Here is a 14,329-nt window from a genome sequence, read left to right as displayed (position 1 = left end):
TTCCTCTTTAACCAATACAAAAGGGTGCTCAAAGAGTTCCAGCACATTTCTCCTAAGTAAGTGGGTTCTCAAAGACAAAAGTAATCATCTGATACCAACAGTGGTCAACACCACAACTAGCAAGAACATTCACTGGCTACTGACAGAGAGGCTTTAACTTGGAACAGAGAGAAACATCTGCCTATCCTCTAGCACAGGGCTTTTCAACTCTGTCGTCAAGTACCACCAACAGTACATGTTTTGCAGAAAACCACAGACATTCACATGTGAGGTAATTAGTGTCTCAGTAGAGCTGATTAACTGACTCTGTGGATTTCCACAAAACATGCACTGTTGGTGGTACTTGAGGACAGGGTTGAAAAGCCCTGCTCTAGCACACTGCACTTCACTACTTTGGCTATCATTCATAAAAGTGAGTTCGGTAACAAAAATCTGTGCGGGAAAATACCGCTTTCGGTATTTTAGACTTCTGGGTGCTCATTCATAAAAATGTTGCCAGTTGCAATAGCAGTGCAGTGATTTCCCGATCTAGGCTGTCGGTAGGCTGGCGTAACAGGAGAAGCTGCCTGAGTCCCTCTGTGCGCTGCTCTCACTGCTGCTGCTTGGGAGGTCTGGCTCCATTAACTTAAATGTATTCCGCATGCTTATCGCTTCTTCCAAGGGAGCGGTAATCCCCGTCCGCATACCGCTTGCTCTAATCTTTATGAATTGCCATTTTGTTACATTAGTTAAGATAATCACCATACAAGGTGGTCATTTATATCTCTGCTCGGGAATGTCAGCTTTTCATGCGGAAATAGCCTTTAGGCCTCTTGCACACTGCAAGTGATTCCGATTCAGATTCCGCTTTTTAATCAGTTTTTACATCCGATTCAGATTCCGATTTGTAGTGTGCAGGGAGCAAACTGCAAAATCGGAATCTGAATCGGATGTAAAAACTGATGGAGGCCTCTTGCACACTGCATGCATTTCAGATTCCGATTCCGCTTTTTAATCTGTTTTTACATCCGATTCCGATTCAGATTTTTAATCTTAACTGCATGCTGCGTTTTTTGATCCGTTTTTCTGTTGAATGTATTCAAGGAAAATCGGAAACGGAATCGGAATCGGAAACGCAATCGGAATCGGAAAACGGATTTGCAGTGTGCAGGGAGCCTAAAAAGCGGAATCTGAATCGGAATCACTTGCAGTGTGCAAGAGGCCTTATGAATACACATTTTGCTATGTGCTCGGTAAAGTAAGCTGTTTTCAGCATTTCTGCATGTGGGAATGCTTTATGAATGATAGCCATTGTGGGGTAGACTAATCAAGACCAGCACAAGGAGAACTGGAGAAAATCTGGTGCAGATTTGGAGCAGTTGCTCAGAGTGACCAATCAGAATCCTTGATCTGGACATGTGCTCCATTTCTGCACTAGTTCTGCTTGCAGTGGCTTTACTAAATCTGCCCCTGTAAACATACTCAGGAAGTATATGCTATCATTGCTGCCCAACTCTGAAGGACTGACCTGATCACAAAGGCTTTCCTGAAAGTTGAGCAGTTTCTAAGTTTGATGACAAGCACTTGTGACAACTGGGAGCTAGATTTCCCCATGCTGCATCAGTGTATTTAATTGGATAGGCATATCCCCAGACAGGCTGATGTCTCACACTTGGACAAACCTCTCCATTTTGACTGGCCCTATCTCTCCTGAATTTTAAACATATTACAAATTGTCATTGTGCAATAATGAGTGCTGCTGATGGTTCTACATTGCCCAGACCCTCAGCCGAAGTACAGTTAAAGGCAATACTTTTAGATAAAAATGAATCCTTAACACTTAGGTGCATAAGCAGCTTTTTACAATTAGACTTGTAGCAGCCAGTGTCAAATAAATGAAACCTATGGGGACAGTGACATTAGTATACATCCTACATACTAAGTGCCATAACTGAATAGTAAGATGAGAAAATCTGTCCTGAAGCCACTGCTCTTAACAGCAGCCTTTGGACATTTTATGCATACCAAGCAGAACCAGAATTTCCTAGGAAGCTACAGTAAGATAAAGATAATAAATTCCTTTTAAACTGCATTTGCTTGAGATCAACTGCAAGGGGATATACAACTATTCTGCGGGATGACAGAGGAAGACTTTGTGTTGGATTCCCAAATGGTCAATTTCCACTGAGTATGAATTTGCATCATCAAAATTCACATTAGTATTGCAAGCAATACAATTTAAATGGAATAGTTTCAATTGGTTGTATTTTTTGTAGTCTATTGCTTGCTGCAGACGTTCCCACCACACATCCGTTTCCTACAGTATATAATGATTGTTACGCTTATCAATTACGCTAGGCGCATAAGAAAATTCACATCATAATTTGCATAACGTGAACATTTGCATACTGATAAACACATGAGAAATGTAATAACCTTGTATAATGGGCCCTTAGGAAATTGTATGTACTTTGATAAGCGTTGGTCTACATGGAAGAACATCATAGGTGAGAAGGTTTCCCAACTATGGTCATCCTTTATCTCTAGCAAAAGGGGTATTTCCTGGAAAAAATCAAACAAACAAACAAACAAAAACAACAACCACACTTTCTAAAAGCCTCTTAAAATGAACCCAAGGTGAAAATAAAGTGATGAGATAAACAACTGTATTTATCCTCCTACTCCTAAAAATGACTTTTTTTCAGATAGTCTATGGTTTTATTTCATATTTAAACACTTACAAAGTAGAATGACATTTTTGTTGTCTCTGCTCAGTGGTAGCCTATTAAGTGTCCTTAAATGAAAATACATGAACTATTGACATTTTCCTATCTCCCTCTGCTCTCAGAAGTTGTATTATGCCAGGAAAATTTTTATGGCTGTAATTTGCCTATCAGCGATGTTTACTATATTCCAGACAAGGTACTGACAAGACAGAAGCCATCATATCCATGACTAGAAATTGCTGAAGAAACTGTAAGAGGCACCCAAAGATATTTATACTCTAAGTCATAAATTATAGGAGTGTATTTGCCTTACTTCCATAAAGGAACAAACCAATAGGGTAGATATACATTTTTAATGATGCACAAACGACCCTTTTGTACATCATTAAAAATGTATATCTACCCTATTGGTTTGTTCCTTTATAGAGGTAAGACAAATCTACTCCTATAATTTATGACTTAGAGTAGAGAATATCTTTGAGCACCTCCTACAGTTTCTTCAGCAATAGTTCCTTTGTGGTAAAGTATTGGACACCACGTGTTTCAATGACCCAAGGAGAGCGACCGACCTGCGTAGCTCACCTGGGATACTGAACGGGAACGGTTAATTTCCCGTAGGCTCTGTCGGTGGTTGCAGGAGTGCAACCTACCTTTGTGAGTATAAATTATTGCTCTGTTCTCATCCATATACCACGATACTGCACCGGCGGGCTCCTGGTCTCTCTCATTACGGAATCTTGGTGTATGAAAGCTCAGCTACCAGGAGTCAACCCTTATCTTCATGCCTAAAAATTAACTCTTTCAGGCAGCAAAATAAAACAAATAAAACAGCCTGGTTATTAATATGTTTTGCACTGTACATACACATGTTTATCTCATCATGTCACATGTCGCCTCGGGTACACTTTAAAGTATTTCAATGTGAAGACAGTTTTCTGATCTGCAATACCTGATACGCAGTAGTCAGTTCAGTCAACACATCTTTACTTACCTGAGTTACTGTTCTGTACAACATGGCAATGCTACAAAAAGTAATATCATGAGTACTACTGTCCAATGCTCTGAATGTTGGGAAAAGGGCAGAGCTTAGTGTGTTTTTTTTTTTACCATAGATATATGTACAATTAATATTCTTGGGATCTTACAAGACGAACTGGTTTGGTGGCACAGTGTGCTTGGAAGCATATTCTCTGTAGTGTTTTCTGCCAGGCTTATTTGACTGATTTCCAGAACACAGTATTCACATTAATCATTTAAAGAGTATGCAAGGCTCTAAATTGTCCTTATCTCACTGTTCGTAAATAACAAGCCAAGCATATGTTATGTGTTAATTACCACCTATTAACATAAAATGCATCTATTGCTTTTACTAGAAGTGTTTTCACTGTGAGATCTAGAGCTACGCAATTGGCAATGCTCTAATTTTGCATATGCATTTGGTTTCATTCATGTAGCGCCCAGGAGAGAACACGCCAGCATTTCTTAGAGGTAATCTTGCTAAGAGTACTCTAATCAGTACAAGAGAGTTAAAGACGCCGAGATGCTTTATTACTAATGATTACTCTAAGAAAAAGAAGAGAGGGGAAGAGACAGCGGTTTAGATTGACTATGGATTTCCTGAGCTGGAGAACACCAGAGAACATAAGTGATCCAGCAAACCTGGCTTTAAGAAAAGAAATGCCTCTGCCACTAGGTGTCAAAACTTGGCAACCTTTGCCTGGGTCATATTAGAACACAGTGATGACAATGCAAAGGCTAATTAATTAATGTTTCAGGTAATTTAGATGCATGAATGCATCCACACTCATTCTTAATAGATACAAGACAGACTGCATTTTGCATTAAGAAATTCTCGCTGTGGGTTCTTGCACAAGGCTGTATGACTAACCTTTCAGAAACTTGCACTGAGCTTTGACATGGCTGGTAGGGGTTACTAACCCATGTTAGCTTATAGCAGGGACAGTAAATGTGGAAATGCAATTTAAATTCCCTAAATAGCAAACTCACATTTGTTTCTTTACACTCTTGCACGAAGGATATATTTTAAAAGTATGTAAAAATTAGAAGTTTTTGTCAATATGCCATAGATTGAACAGAAAGTTGGCTCTTCAAGAAACTGCTGTTTCTGGGAGATTTGATCTGAGAAATATCTACCAGATCACTGATTTTATCAACAGTGCTGGCGGTTTGCTGAAGCAAATGTGTAATGGAGCTTTACTGTGTTTATTGGAAAATTACAGGAGCAGAGAAAGAACACGGAATGTTTGCTGAACATGGCAGCCTGCTCAAACTTATCACAATGAAATGTCACAACTCCTCATAGCCCATTTCCTTCCCTGATCACTTGTAATGTTGGTAAATTCTGGGATATCTCTCAGATCAAATCTCACAGTGTGGAGCCAGGATAGCACATGGTACTGATACAGTTTTGACATATGAATAACCTGCCGGTAATTTACTTTTTTTTTTTCAACTTTTAAAGCAAACAGTTTTGGAAACTTTGGATAGGACATTAGATCATAAAGCAAGTAAACATAAAAAAGACATTACTGCTACACCTGTTTTATAGGCCTCATATACCTCTAATACTTAAACTCTCGGGGAAGGTGGGTACATTTTATCACTGCGATATGAAAAAACGGTATAAATTAAGTGTACCTGAGATGGGGCAAAAGGAAAATGTTATACATACCTGGGGCTTACTCTAGCCCCCTCCTGGCTTATCACTCCCTCGTCGTCCGCCACCACCTGGATCCTCCGCAGTTGGGGCCAATTGTCGTAGTCGCAGTCCGGCCGCACAGATGCAGAATGCTCCCGGCCACGGGAGCAGGACCGGGCATGTGCGACGGAGCATGCGCAGTACGCCCCGGATCAGATTATTTTTCAGGGAAAATTGTGGAGGATCCATACAGCACAGAGGGACGGCGAGGAACCAATCGGCCTGGAGAGGGCTGAAGGAAGCCCCAGGTATGTATACATTTTTCATTTTGCCCCATCTCAGGTTTACTTAAAGGTGGTTTTAAGGGATCAGTTGCTAAAGCTTCCTAGGGGCATAGTTATTGGTATTTGTTACATTTAAATCTGCAGGTTTTCTTTTAGCCCTAGTTCACCCTCCTGCAATTGTTACTTAAGAATTGTACAGATGTACAAGGGATGTCACCCGGTGGGGATCGGGATCTGATCCCCAGGGCTGTGGCTGTACAGATGCATCGCTAGCCTGCAGTGTTCTGTTACTGGGGGGGACAGGAGCAGTGCGGGTGTGACATCATGTGGGAGTCAGGTGAGTAGGGAGAACAATGCTCTCGGATAGCGTTCGGCCAAAGCCGTCTGCCAGGCTGATTGCTGGCCCAGTGGCCGAGGGGCATCGGGGGTTGCTGTACATATGCTGGATTCTCAGCGGAGGCAGTCATTATTGACCACCTCAGCCGAGTTTCATCTAGCGTGCATGCAGCTTAAGGGTGGAGCACTATGCCGCTACTGCACAGTTTTCATATTTAAAGCATACCCAAACTAAAAATGAAAAGTCAAAATAAACGTATACACACCATACTTACCTCCTGTGTAGTGTACTCGTCAATCTCTTTCTCCTCTCCTGTGTCCTGTTTGCCCACTGTGGTCAATGGAATTCTCTGTCCTTCATTTTAAAGATGGTCATTACCCCATAACAGCTTCCTGGTCTTCACACTGTTAAACTGTAATGTCGCCCACTTGAGCCATAGGGAAACATGGACATTACCTTGCTCACCAGTTGTCCTTTCAGTTATAACTGACAGCAACTGATATATAACTGACAGTACTGGCTATATTTAAGTTATGATAAAATCTTGTCAGAACTGTAAGGAATCATTGTTGAGCTTCTGAGAGGGGCTATAATGTAAAGTATTTAATATTCATTTGCAGGTACATCATGTGTTTATTATAAATAACTTTACTCGGTTCAGGTTCCCTTTAATGCAGCTGTTCCAAAGTAATTCCCACTTGAACTGTCCGTCATATAAAGCTGTGAACTAGAGAGAGGGCTCCTCAGCAAAAATGTATCACTTGACCTCACACACCTCCTTCCTGTGCGACCACTAGTAGAGTTCAGTTAGAAGGTGGTAGAGGTCAGTTCAAAGGGAATGAGAAGGGGGTGCCCCCTTCCAGCTTATACTTGACTACAATCATGTGGTGAAGGCAGGTGTCGGAGTCTGCATAGCTCACAGATTTGTTGTTCTCTAAGGCAAACAGCATTTGACACTGGCACAGGAACAGAGCCGTGACAAGGTCCTCCAGCACCCAAGGCTGAGACACCAAAGTGCGCCCCTCCATCCCTGCCACCCCAGCCATCACACACTGATTGCTATTAGACTAAGAGCCGCCACAGGGCCCATAACCTCCCCAACACCTTAATATCTAGTTATCTGGCTTGTAGTCACTGCCATGTATCCCCTTTTCTTATTTCTTTCTGCTTCAAACACAATTAGGAATGACAGCTGAATGAATTCTGCGCCCCCTCCTACACTGCGCCCTGAGGCTGGAGCCTCTCCAGCCTATGCCTCGGCCCGGCCCTGCACAGGAAGAGAGCTGTGCAAACCCAGCTAACCATGCAATAACAAGATAATACTGCAGAAATGTTTTATGTGTAATGCAGAAAATGTTATGCATTGCAAATCATACTATAGCCTATGCAATATGCACTAAGAACAACTCAATGCTAAAAAAAAAAAAACTAGGGCTTTAGCTAAATTGTCAGACATAGCAAAGATATCTGATCTTAATTTTGAATTTTTTTTACTTATATTGATATTTTCAAGTAACCAAAATGTACAAAATATTCTTACCAAACAGCTCATCCTTTGCCATTGCATACAGGATGCGGGACGCTCCAATAAGGTTGCTCATGGAAGCTGAGAGAGTAGAACAGCAGATACCAATCGTGACAAGAGGAGGCCAGACATTAATATCTCTCAAGAAGCCATAATCATTCTGTAACAGGACTCTGAAAGGGAAATAGCAAGATGTCAACAAACAGTACTTCATGGAAATGCTCAACTTGAACTTCAAACAGTATTATGAGGAAATGCCTTGAACCAATATTGTTTTTTAAACTAAATTTAACCACTATGAAAATATTAAGTTTGCTCTCTTAGTGCTGCACAAAACAAGACATTTCTACAGGTACTCAGGTAAACAAAGGAATCCACACCAGGATTTGGCTGTTTCCTGAAAGAGGAGTGCTCATCTGGGAATAAAGCTCATCTAACCCAGCATGTATTGGCCTGATCTGGGAGAGCACACATGCGGCGTGCTAGGCTACAAACGTACTGCGATTTTGTGCTAGAAAAGTCTGCTGTATTTGAGGTGTTAAAGTAAATCTGAAGCGGTATTAAAAACATAAAAAAAGATACTTACCTAAGGAGAGGTATGGCTCTGGGTCCTATAGAGCCTTACCGTTCTCCTCGCGGCCCCTATCCTTTCCCTGCAGACTTCTCCGTTCAAGTCTCCTGTCGCAAGAGACCTCGGAAGTCTTCGGGAGTCCTCCCGAAGATAGGCGGCTCTGTACTGCGCACCCGTGAGTGTGTGAGAGAGGGCAATAGCGCATGCACAGTACAGAGCCGCCCTGTCTTTGGGAGCCCGAAGATTTCAGAAGCCCAACCAAAGCGGAAGAGAGCAGTCTACGGCCAAATGATCGTAGACTGCTAATGGGGGAGCCTGCGGGGGAACCCGGGGGCTGTGAGGAGAACGGGAAGGCTCTATACTATAGAGCCCGCAGCCCCCTGGTGGTCCGTGGGCAGATTTTTGGGGGGGCCTTTCTTCCTCTCCCCCCCCCCCCCCCCCCCGTGGCCAACGCTCCTGTTACCTTATGAGCGGACGGCCGCTTCCTTCCTTATATTCCCCATAGCCCCTCTCCACTTTGCAGCATTTCTTATTACAGTAGCACTTCCTGTGCGGCTGCTGTAAGGAGGCGGGGCAGCGGTTCCCATGGTAACGGTGATCGCCGCTACAGGAAGCCACTGCCCTGCTTCCTTCCCTTCCTTACAGCAGCCGCACAGGAAGCACTGCTGTAATAAGAAATGCTGCAACGAGGAGAGGAGCTATGGTGAATATAAGGAAGGAAGCGACCGCCCGCTCATAAGGTAACAGGAGCGGCGGCCGCGGGGGGGGGGGGGGGGGGGGTGAGAGAGGGCACCTATCCTAGCTACACTGGGGCAGCTATACTGGGCTAACTGTACTTGCTATACTGGGCTAACTGTACTTGCTATACTGGGCTAACTGTACTTGCTATACTGGGCTAACTATACTGTGGTAACTGTACTTGCTATACTGGGCTAACTGTACTTGCTATACTGGGCTAACTGTACTAGCTATACTGGGCTAACTGTACTAGCTATACTGGGCTAACTGTACTAGCTATACTGGGCTAACTGTACTTGCTATACTGGGCTAACTGTACTTGCTATACTGGGCTAACTGTACTTGCTATACTGGGCTAACTGTACTAGCTATACTGGGATAACTGTACTTGCTATACTGGGCTAACTGTACTTGCTATACTGGGCTAACTGTACTAGCTATACTGGGCTAACTGTACTTGCTATACTGGGCTAACTGTACTTGCTATACTGGGCTAACTGTACTTGCTATACTGGGCTAACTGTACTTGCTATACTGGGCTAACTATACTGTGGTAACTGTACTTGCTATACTGGGCTAACTGTACTTGCGATACTGGGATAACTGTACTAGCTATACTGGGCTAACTGTACTAGCTATACTGGGCTAACTGTACTTGCTATACTGGGCTAACTGTACTTGCTATACTGGGCTAACTGTACTTGCTATACTGGGCTAACTGTACTAGCTATACTGGGATAACTGTATGCGTACAGTCAAAAATGGCGTGGGGAAAAAATGGCGCAGTGATAAATCTTTTAAAACGGTATTTATAGTTTTAAGGATATGCAGTAACTTTATTTAAAACGCTATTTATCGTTGGTCTGACCCCCGCCCCTCATGTCCTGCGGTGTCCCCCGGTTCCTGTCTGCCTCCCCCGCCCCCCCTCGCACGTCCAATTTTGTCTCCCAGTGATTTCATCTCTGCCCCGGACTGGAGTGTAATGCTACAACAGTCCTACCTAAGCAGATCTTACGAACAGCTGGTGGATGTATCTGCTCGCTGCCGCTGATGACTTTCTGATGCACCAATCACGCTGGGGGCGCTGCTCCAGAACTGCCAATCACCGCTGCTCATGTCTCTGCTCCGTCTGCTAATTGGACGCGATGGTCTCGGAGGCAGGAGCATTGGGTCCAATTAGCAGACGGAGCAGAGACATGAGCAGCGGTGATTGGCAGTTCTGGAGCAGCGCCCCCAGCGTGATTGGTGCATCAGAAAGTCATCAGCGGCAGCGAGCAGATACATCCACCAGCTGTTCGTAAGATCTGCTTAGGTAGGACTGTTGTAGCATTACACTCCAGTCCGGGGCAGAGATGAAATCACTGGGAGACAAAATTGGACGTGCGAGGGGGGGGCGGGGGAGGCAGAAGACAGGAACCGGGGGACACCGCAGGACATGAGGGGCGGGGGTCAGACCAACGATAAATAGCGTTTTAAATAAAGTTACTGCATATCCTTAAAACTATAAATACCGTTTTAAAAGATTTATCACTGTGCGCCATTTTTTCCCCACGCCATTTTTTCCTGACCCGACTGGGCTAACTGTACTAGCTATACTGGGCTAGCTGTACTAGCTATACTGGGCTAACTGTACTTGCTATACTGGGGTAACTATACTTGCTATACTGGGGTAACTGTACTCGCTATACTGGGCTAACTATACTAGCTATACTGGGCTAACTGTACTTGCTATACTGTGGTAACTGTACTTGCTATACTGGGCTAACTGTACTAGCTGTACTGGGCTAACTGTACTTGCTGTACTGGGCTAACTGTACTTGCTATACTGGGCTAACTGTACTTGCTATACTGGGCTAACTGTACTTGCTATACTGGGTTAACTGTACTTGCTATACTGGGCTAACTGTACTTGCTATACTGGGCTAACTGTACTTGCTATACTGGGCTAACTTTACTTGCTATACTGGGCTAACTGTACTTGCTATACTGGGCTAACTGTACTTGCTATACTGTGATAACTGTACTAGCTATACTGGGGTAACTATACTAACTATATTGGGGTAACTATACTACCTAACTAACTATACTGGGGCAACTATAGTCCTTATACAGGGGCAACTGTGTTAGCTACCTATACTGGGGGCAACTATACCTAGATACCTACTTACCTATATACTACACTGAAAATCGGGGAAAAAAGTGGGGGCTGCCGCCGCCACTAACCCCTCCCCCCCCCCATCCCTCTCCCCAACACTGGGCACAGTGTTCTGGTTTACAAACAAATTCAGCTTAAAGTGTACCGGAGATGAAGCATGCTGCTTTAAAGAGGAACTCCAGTGAGACTAGTGTAATAAAAAAAAGTGCTTCATTTTTACAATAATTATGTATAAATGATTTAGTCAGTGTTTGCTCATTGTAAAATCTTTCCTCTCCCCGATTTACATTCTGACATTTATTACATGGTGACATTTTTACTGTGGGCAGGTTATGTAGCTGCTGCTAGCTGTTTTGGCCGTTGGAGACAGCTGTAAACAGCTATTTCCTGTCTGTGAACCTTGTTACATTGTGGCAAACTGTCAAAAGTACCGCGGTCCTCAGAGCTTCTTGTGGGAGGGGTTTCACCACAATATCAGTCATACAGCGCCCCCTGATGGTCTGTTTGTGAAAAGCAGAAGATTTCTCATGTAAAAGGGGGTATCAGCTACTGATTGGGATAAAGTTAAATTCTTGGTTGGAGTTTCTCTTTAATGAATACTATATACTAGTAGGGACATTAGAACAGACACTTACCCTGCTGTCTGTTTCATTCTGATCTGGCCTGTGAGCTTGTAATAGCCCCTATGAAAACCACCGACTTAGCTTTCAGTCGGCTTCTTTATAAGTCTGCTCAAGCTCGCCCCCCTCTCTGCCTGTGTTCTGCTCAAGCCCGCCCCCCTCTCTGCCTGTGTTCTCCTTATCTGTGCACAGAGGGGCATCACAGAGAGCAGTGCCTGTGATGGGAGAATGAGTTAGGAATGAAATGAGCACAGGAGAGCAACAAAAATTACAGCGTATTTGGCATACACTTTTGGGGGGTATGTTTATTTGAAAGGTAACTCTTCATCTCAGGTTTCCTGTAAGAATGAACCTACAGCCCCTATCACATTTTGTAACTGGGGACTACCTGTATAATAGGCATAGTGTACCCAGGGGTAAGCAGCAAACACTGTGCTTAATTTCACTAGTTCTGCCACCAGGCAATCCCAAGACTTCAGATATGGCCCTTGGTCTAAAAAGTTTGGACACCCCTTATATATGCTGAGGATTACTCTCATTGTAAATAATCTCTCTCTCATATTACAAATCTCTAGAAATTGGTGACCAGCACTTCTACATAGCTTCTGTGCCTCTGTTCACTCCAGCTGCAAGGTGACACTAACTAAAAAGTATATGACATCTCCATTTATTTAATCTCTTGAGTCTCAGAGGTTTATTCCCCCTAGTGACCAGACCATTTTGACAATTCGGCACTTCACAACTTTTTTTGCTCGGTCATACAACTTAGCACCCAAATTCATTTTAATAATCCAAACATTTGTATAGCGCTTTTCTCCTGTCGGACTCAAAGCGCTCAAGAGCTGCAGCCACTGGGATGCGCTCAAGAGGCCACCCTGCAGTGTTAGGGAGTCTTGCCTTGAACTTCTTACTGAATAGGTACTTGACCTAGCCAGGATTCGAACCCTGGTCTCCCATGTGAAAGGCAGAGCCCTTAACCAGTACACTATCCACTTCCCTTTCGTCTCACAAATAAGCTTTCTTTTGGTGGTATATGATTGCTGCTTCTAGTTTTATTTTATTTTTTTATTTTAATTAAAAAAGACTGAAATAGTTAATTGGCTTCTCCCTAAATTGGCCCTAGACTAAGATACATACACTACATACATAGACATAGTATCACGGCAGGGATTAGATTGTGAGCAGTTAAAGGATACCCGAAGTGACATGTGACATGATGAGATAGACATGTGTATGTACAGTGCCTAGCACACTAATAACTCTGCTGTGTTCCTTTTTTTCTTTCTCTGCCTGAAAGAGTTAAATATCAGGTATGTAAGTGGCTGACTCAGTCTTGACTCAGACAGGAAGTGACTACAATGTGACCCTCACTGATAAGAAGTACCCCTTTTTTTGCTCTCAGAAGCCATTTTCTGCTAGGAAAGTGTTTTATAGTTGGAATTTCTTTTCAGTTAGGGTCACACTGTAGTCACTTCCTGTCTGAGTCAGGACTGAGTCAGCCACTTACATACCTGATTTTTAACTCTTTAAGGCAGAGATAGAAAAAAAAGGAATACAGCATAGTTATTTGTGTGTGCTAGGCACTGTACATACACATGTCTATCTCATCATGTCACATGTCACTTCGGGTATCCTTTAAGTGACAAAACTATACTCTGTGCAGCGCTGCATAAGATGACATCGCTATATAAATACTTACATTATAATTACTAAAAAAAAAAACAGCCTGCCAGCTGATCACTGGCTGGCCGGCTGATCGCTGGGGCCTGCTGTGCACAAATCTCATTTCTTGCGAGATGACGCATATACAGTATGCGTCACGGAGGATCGAGGAAGCCCCCAAAACGCAGCCATTCCGTGTTATGCAGGAGGTTAAACAAACAATATTCATTTATAGATTCTTTAGTCAGGGTTTGCCCATTGTAATATATTTCCTCACACTGATTTAGATTCTAATTTAAATGTTGAAATTTATCACAGGTGGCAACTTCTTTAGTGCTGGCAGATGATGTGACATTAATTAGGAAGGAATTTCTCTGCCAGCCACTGCTGTTTTAGAAACAAGTGGCAAACTTTACCCCAGTTTATATAAATGAAAAACATACATAATAGTAACATGTCTGTAAAAAAATGGGAAGCTACAGTGCCACATCAAGCATGGTTCTAATTGTGGTTCAAGTCTACACAGAAAATATATGAAGCTGGATATATATTGCAACACAGTGCCTGCAGTGTCAGGCAGACAGGGAAGATGTTAGAGCACCCTGCTGGTGACCAGACTGTGGTGGGGCTGCCCATCTTACCACATTGCAGGCGTGGGTCCTACTGTTATTCTGGTGTTATCCAAAATCTGATTTGCACAAACACAGGACTTTGGAATGGATTATTGTTTTTAATTTCAAAGGCAATTGATTTTGTTTTTGTTATGTTTATTTCAAAGACAATGTTTTTATTCACACCAACCAACTAACCAATCAACCAGAGTGTATGTTTCATAACTACAGTAAAGAAAAAACAGGGTTGCTTAAATGTGCATATTGTCTTTCTCTTTGCAGTAGTATAGTAAATAATCCCATAAAGAAACAATTGGCAGATGAAGAGTTTTTTTCCTGCATTTCAACTCATTTATTTTTGTGTGTGTGAGTTTTTACAAAGAAAAAAAAAAACACCTTGAAAAACGCAGCTAAAGGCAGCGGGCATTATTGTCAATTGACATGCAGCATTAGTAAGTGGGA

The 14,329-nt window shown here is 42.9% G+C and overlaps 1 protein-coding gene across 1 annotated transcript in view; it reads right to left on the bottom strand.

Annotated features, from left to right (window-relative positions):
• The window catches only part of LOC137570632 (solute carrier family 12 member 9-like), a 366,074-nt gene that overhangs the window by 145,879 nt on the left and 205,866 nt on the right, over positions 1–14,329 (bottom strand). Inside the window, exon 7 of the mRNA XM_068279330.1 lies at positions 7,526–7,683. Within this exon, the coding sequence (XP_068135431.1) occupies positions 7,526–7,683 (158 nt within the window). The remainder of the gene's footprint in view (positions 1–7,525; positions 7,684–14,329) is intronic.

The sequence above is a fragment of the Hyperolius riggenbachi genome, chromosome 4, assembly GCF_040937935.1.
Source record: "Hyperolius riggenbachi isolate aHypRig1 chromosome 4, aHypRig1.pri, whole genome shotgun sequence".
Lineage (NCBI taxonomy): Eukaryota > Metazoa > Chordata > Amphibia > Anura > Hyperoliidae > Hyperolius > Hyperolius riggenbachi.
Note: the sequence above shows the minus strand (reverse complement) of the source record. Positions and strands in the feature narration are given on the sequence as shown.